The sequence below is a fragment of the Brienomyrus brachyistius genome, chromosome 14, assembly GCF_023856365.1.
Source record: "Brienomyrus brachyistius isolate T26 chromosome 14, BBRACH_0.4, whole genome shotgun sequence".
NCBI classification, from domain to species: Eukaryota; Metazoa; Chordata; class Actinopteri; order Osteoglossiformes; family Mormyridae; genus Brienomyrus; species Brienomyrus brachyistius.
The window spans coordinates 327,790-334,262 of NC_064546.1; the positions used below are offsets into that span (position 1 = coordinate 327,790).

Below are 6,473 nucleotides of genomic sequence, written 5' to 3' on the forward strand. Positions count from 1 at the left end.
ATGACTCTGGTGTTGTCGCATTTTGTCCTCAGCGATACTTAAAAATAGAAAGAACTGTATTAATTACCACACGATGCTGGGTTTCTTTGTTCTAAAGTTTGGCTTAAGACCTGTGTGCCTGATGTTTTTCTCCTATACAGACCTTCAAAATGTCAGAATATTCTAGACGTACCTACTGGCTTCACATCATTAGAGTATTACACACACATCCTCCCAGTAACTCATGTCTCAGTTTCACATATTATAATTACTTTTAATAACAAACTTGATTTTATATACATGCCGACTTTGGACTGTACAAAATATGATGTGAAACAGGAACGTGACTCTAAATATTCCTACTCAGAAACATTCAGACAGTGACTGACATAAAATGGCTACTTTGTTGTCATGCTAAAACATTCAAAAGCCAAGATATATGTCAGCCCCCTTCAATTGTACATATCAGAAAATAATGTAATCACAGTGTTGGGGTAATGATACACAGGGAAACCTTTTCAGCAAAGTTGCTTGGACACTTTCCCATTGATACTGGGCAATATTTTTCTACCTGAAAAGGTAGATTATACAGATGCAGGTGAGTTGCTCTCTCTCACCTGGTTGGCAGTTGCCTGGCAACATTGCCCAAAATGTTGCCTTGTGTCTCACCTTTAGGGCGCCTCAGGAATTAACATTTGCCTTTACATAATCTGACGCCCCCCCCCCCACATAAAAGAAATAAATGATTTCTAATGTTGGTTATTTCTTAAGGATGCATGTGTATAAGGAATATACATGTACATAAAATGTGAATTTGCAAGAACTGGAGTAATTCGTTTAAAACCCTGGGCTTGATGACAGGAAGGATTAAGCGATAATATTGATTGAGTCCATGCGCTGTCCCTATCCCCTCTCTCCTAATTTCAGTTCATGCTCCCTACAGCAGACTTTTCCCAGATTTTCATCACGCCGGATTTCATCACAGCTCATCCTTCTGACAGCTGCCAGCTTTGATGCCTTTGCCGACAGCCGAAGGCTTCACCATCATCCAGGCATACTTGCAGAGATGCTCCTTATTGCAGTCCTTCTGCCAGTAGATGACATTCCGCCGGTTGAGATTGGCACCGGCACAGGCATCGTACCACCAGCCACCTCCGGGCACTCCTTGGAATTCCAGCTTGGCACAGTTCTGGAAATAATTGTCGTTGTCGCGGTCCTTGGTGGTAAACCTCTGGTTGTCGTGCAGATAGTTCTCGGTGTCCTGAGTGAGGGCGTCCACGGCAGTGCCCTGAAACAGCCCCAAGCGTATCCTGTATTGGGTGTCCTCACCTTCCACCAGCACCGGGTCGTACTCACCCGTCTTGGTGACTGCATCTTTGTCCACCAGCTTCACTCCCAACTTGAAGCGGCCAGGCCGACGGGTGAGCTGGTGCAGATATTCATTGCCCAGCCAATGATCTCCAGTGAGAACCCCGAAGCCCATCTTGTACTCATCCCAGGTGCGGTCAAAGTCAACGGTGCTATTGACAGTGATATGCTGCACTACAGTCCAGCCCCCGTCCTGCATGGCGCAGTGTGCCACGATGAGGGAGTCTGCTGGCTGGATGAGATACACCCCATCCTGCGCCTGGCCCCCAGAATCACGCCAGATCTCATAGCAGTCCCCTGGGAACTCTGCAAGACAGACACTCACCTTGTACGTGTGGACATCTGGTCGCTAAACATTTACGCTAATGAAATCGTTAGCAAATAGCTTTTAGTCATTTTTCGTTATGAGGCTAGTAAGAAGCTATAAGTAAAACTCACCAATTCGAGGCATTTTTTGTTCCAGATTCTGCAGTTTGAACAAATTACTTGACAAGCCAGTATCTAGAACATAATCACTGACTCCCACTGATATCAATGATAAACAACTTTTATAAGCATCATAACTGAGTAACTTATAAAGACAGGTTTGCTCTGCCAATATATCAGTTATCAGTATTTCAAAACTTTCCGGCCATTTTCGCAGCATTAGACAATGCTCATCCATAGAAATTATCCTCTAAAACAGTCTGTCCCAACCTGGTCCTTGGGGACCCACAGATGGTCCACATTTTTGCTCCCTCCCAGCTCCCAGTAACGGTATGTTCACACTAGGGAAGCCAAAAAGCACAAAACATTGTACTGTTTTCTCATGTTTTCGTCTCGTGTTTGTCCACGTTCTTGTGCGTCTTCATGCGTTTAAAGCTGCGTTGTGTCAGCCATTTCTATGATTGTACATGATTGTCCTTAGTGTTTGTGGGGAAAAAGAGGGAATAAAAACTGCAAAGACTTTGGAATGCGTTTGTATCAATTTTTCATTATCATCAACGCAGTGCAGAGAAATGTGTGCAGCAGTGTGTTTTCAAAATGCACTGGAACACAGCACAACAGTTGGAACATTTCCTTTCTATGAAAAATATAATGTTCCAGCGAATTGCAGAATGCAGGAGTTGTTGAAAAATGGAACGCGCAGAGTCGGAACGAGCCCTAACCCTAACGGGAGCTGGAGGGGGAGCAGAAATGTGGGCTGTCTGTGGGTCCCTGAGGATCGGGTTGGGACACACTATTCTACAAAGTTGCAAAGAAATCATACTGACACCAACTGTACAGCGAATCTCGCTCAGGCAAGCCAGGAACTCACCTTGGAGACCTGGGTTGAGGACCAGTTTGAGCTCTTCTTGGTAGAGCAGGTGGATGTTCTTGGCTGGGGGAAACTCACAGTGAGCCCCCATCAAGCACAGTGCAGGGAGCAGGAGAGCTCTCAGCCAACCCCCAGTAACCATCAGCTTCCCCCACATTTCCCTGCAAGTCAACGCTGAGGCTTGAAACCTGATTCCCCAGTACTGAGACTGCTGGACCGACACAGTAACAGTTCTGCAGTGCAGAAGGCTAATGTTAGCAGAAGCATAAAATTATTCCTTAATAATTTGCCGAAATCCAGAGAATTTTGGTCTAAAATGTTAAAAGGACATTTCTGAGCAATTAAGTTAGACATTACATAAGCCCATAGCTAATAACATATTCATACCATACAGAAGAGTAATGCATAATGTGCTTCCGATGTTACACACAGCAATCCACGCTATAGGGTAAATTATCCCCACTAAAGTGAAAAATAAAGTTAGCAACTGTACCGAGCTTTGAGTGTCACTTACTCTCTCTGATGACAGCTGTGGCAACACTCTTACTCACGCTGTACTTTGACTGCACCTTGAGGGACAGAACAAACACAAGCCATGCAAGCTGGCAGCCGGAGACTCAGAGTCCAAACGGACGCGTCGTCGTTCACACCCGGCTCCTCATCTCCGTCGGACTTCAGCCCCCCACTTTGCTCCTTAGAGCCGCTAAGGTTTAAAGAGTGTGCTTATCTGAACCTGTGCGGAGATCGGAAGGCCGCTTTGCAGTGATCTGATTGGGTGAACGCCAGCAAAGGCCACAACCTTTGTTCATGCTGCAGTTGTCTGTTTTGTTTAAATAAAAGGATTGCGGAAGGTTTCTGGTAGTACGCTGTCTTTTTCTTTGCACTGAGAGGAATCGAGCCTCCCTGAAGGCATTTATATGATTGAGCAGGATCATGTGTTTCCCAGGTCCATAGTTCCAGCCGGCTCACATTCTTCTTTCTCCAAGGCTGTTTTTAAACATTGGTTCATGTGCAATCGCATAATTTTACAGACTGCAAGGACATGGCCCACTGACCAGAAGGCAGAAGACCAACGTCCAGATATATTTCCAAAGAACAAGCTACCAAACACGATGACGTATTTTATTCTTAGGGAAGACGCTTTCAATGCACAATACATCACACAGAATCAACTACACAATCCACAGCAAACCTGAATGCGCACACCCACCCCCCCCCACCCATTCTCTCAGTACTCATGTCAAAGAGCCGGCTCCATACGGCCAAAGACTAAATATCCCCCGGCATGCACTGCTTCAAGCAGAGAGGCCCATCCCACCCAAATCCAAGACCTAGTGCAAGGTGTCAGAAAAGCAGGGCACAGAGAGCCGGAAAACACACAAGCCATCTGACTGAAGCTGAATTACACAAAAGTAAGACTGTATAAGAGCAACACAGTTCATATTGTTAGCATTTAAAGAACTTTATTGAAGTTAAAATTTCATAAGCATTCATTTAGTTTAAGGATATCAGTCCCATTTCAAGCAACCGACACCCTAATAGTGAACATCTCTAATATATAATGTCTCGTTTAAGTAAATGTGGCAGAAATTGGATCATGGTCAGAACTAACACAAAATATACAAACACAGTGTGGCAATGGATGCCTACTGAAATACACAAAGCAACAACATTAACTTACATTCAGCAGTGCAACAGGTTTTAAGTGGTTAAACCAGAAGTGATGGGCATGCATCGCAAAGGGATATCTGACCGGTAACCTAGCCAAAAGACAAATGTGATGGTATCGCAAGGCATACATAAATTAAAACTAAAAAAACGAAGATCAGGTTCTTTCATGACATAGAATGCACTGAAGCTTAGAGCATATCTCCTCAAAACTTGTTCAGAAACATCTGCCATTTTTCACGCCTCACGATTCTCTCCCCCCAAAAAAATCTGCAGGTCCTGAAATCCTGATATTCTAATACAAAAAAAGACAAACGGAGCAGAAATCGCTATTTCCATTGAAACCCCCCCTGTTTCCATGGTAACAGTGCCACAGTGCATTACTGTTCCTGGGCAGAAACGTGGCACTACCTCCTTTTCACCGCACCGCTTTTGCCTCCTTTACTGCCACTCCCAGACTTGCCAGAGCCCTTGGAGAACAGCTTGGTCATGAACTCAGAGACGTCTGGCAGCTCATGGTTGGGGTTCAGCATGTTCATTGACTGCTCCATCTCCTAGAAGGGCAAAGACAAGGGGGCAAATGCTTTACAAACCCTTCCCTTCCAGCAAAGCACACCAAAGACTCTACTCCTGTTGAGGTAACCCGTCCCTACAATAAGTGACAAAAAGAAAAGCCGGATTTCACTGGATCCGGCTTGCCTGATTTGGATGCAAAATGCTAAGGTAAGATTACTTACCCTTCTCATCTCAGGGTCATTGGTATTGACAACCTTAGGCAGCAGCACTATGATGAGCAGGGGAAGGACCATCATCATAACCTGTGTGAAAAAAATATCAGTTAAGGAATAAACTCAGTGTATAGTTTACAAAAAACAAAATACAGCAACACCAAAGAAAGGAACTTTCACGATAAATCTTCAAGGTTACCAGCTTGTCACAAGGCATCTTCAAACACACAAATGTGCTGAGGAGCACTACTGCTGTCTCTCTTACCATTGGATTCATAAGAAAATCAGTCCAGCCCCAGGTTTCTCGCTTCACGAAGAAGGAGTGGGGCCCGGTGGACTTCATCTGGAGTGGGTATGGCTGCCTCACTACCTCTGAAGTCTTTATGTAATTCACCAAACGAGCCCTGTGTGACAAAACAAACGAAACACATTCAATGCAAAAACAGCTTGGTCATGAACTCAGAGACGTCTGGCAGCTCATGGTTGGGGTTCAGCATGTTCACTGACTGGTGCATTACAGCTGCTGTCACTGAAAGGGAAGTTTTGTTACTTAAGCTTGAATTGCGTTTCATTTAACAAAAGCAACGAGGCACGACGCAAAGACCCACAGTAGAAGAGACAAGAAAACTGCATATAACATGAGTAAGTGAATACCTCATTTTCCCTTTTGATGTAATGTCCACCCGTACAGGCTCAAATCTGTATGTTGGCGACGCTATTTCCACTACATATGAGCCCGAGGGAATATCATTCACAGCAAAACTCCCGTCGGTCCTGTAGAGAAAAAAAACATTAGCAACCGTGAGGAAACATCATTCTGCCATTCGCCGCCACTCCCTCAGTACAGACATTTTTCGTTAGCGTGACTTAACTGACAGGTCCTAAACTACCGTTATGTATGTATATATATATTTATAATATGTATAAAAACGATGTAGTTAGCTGGGACGGATGCACGTTCAATTTCTTTATCCTACCTCAGAAACCCTACGTGTTCCTCCCCCTCGACGAGAACCCGAGCGGTGGAAATCCAGTCCTGGAGCTTCACCCCATGCACGATCGCTCGGCCCTCAATCTTGAAGCGATCCCCGCTGCTCTGCGCCGCGACACCGCCGGGCCCAGGCTCCAAGTCACTGAAACCCAACGACAGCGCCAGCTGCGCTAAGAAAAATAGCCACGACGGCCACGCTGTTCGCTGCATTCTTACGCGGACCTCGCCAACCTGAAAACAGTCTGAATGACGCCTTAACCACGAAAATTCAATCACAAGCTATGAGAAGTAGCAATATCTTCAGTTCTCCACCATTAACACGAATCGTCGCCTCGGCCGGGGTAATGACGTCATGACGCTGGCTTTACGACTAAAACTTTATCGACAAACGCGACCGCGGACACATTCTCAGCTCGAAAACCGCACGGAAGCGATAGGATAA

The 6,473-nt window shown here is 45.2% G+C and overlaps 2 protein-coding genes across 5 annotated transcripts; both read right to left on the reverse strand.

The window, feature by feature from the left end:
* Positions 1 to 232: 232 nt before the first annotated feature.
* Positions 233 to 3,948, reverse strand: zgc:194887 (uncharacterized protein LOC571819 homolog). 4 transcript variants are annotated; one of them, XM_048974254.1, is made up of 3 exons: positions 3,159 to 3,948; positions 2,645 to 2,805; positions 233 to 1,653 (listed from the first exon to the last, which is right to left on the reverse strand). In XM_048974254.1, the coding sequence occupies exons 2-3, from the start codon at positions 2,799 to 2,801 to the stop codon at positions 959 to 961; spliced, it is 852 nt and encodes a 283-aa protein (XP_048830211.1). In that variant the 5' UTR covers positions 2,802 to 2,805; positions 3,159 to 3,948; the 3' UTR covers positions 233 to 958. The 4 variants fall into 4 exon arrangements, with proteins under 4 accessions (XP_048830211.1, XP_048830212.1, XP_048830213.1 ...); XM_048974255.1 differs by having other exon boundaries at positions 2,645 to 2,877; XM_048974256.1 differs by having other exon boundaries at positions 3,138 to 3,165.
* A 137-nt stretch (positions 3,949 to 4,085) lies between these two features.
* On the reverse strand, positions 4,086 to 6,390 carry LOC125707258 (ER membrane protein complex subunit 7-like). The gene is made up of 5 exons (XM_048974257.1): positions 6,018 to 6,390; positions 5,695 to 5,814; positions 5,306 to 5,444; positions 5,050 to 5,130; positions 4,086 to 4,866 (listed from the first exon to the last, which is right to left on the reverse strand). Exons 1-5 carry the CDS (start codon positions 6,239 to 6,241, stop codon positions 4,720 to 4,722), a joined length of 711 nt encoding a protein of 236 aa, XP_048830214.1. The 5' UTR covers positions 6,242 to 6,390; the 3' UTR covers positions 4,086 to 4,719.
* Positions 6,391 to 6,473: the final 83 nt, after the last annotated feature.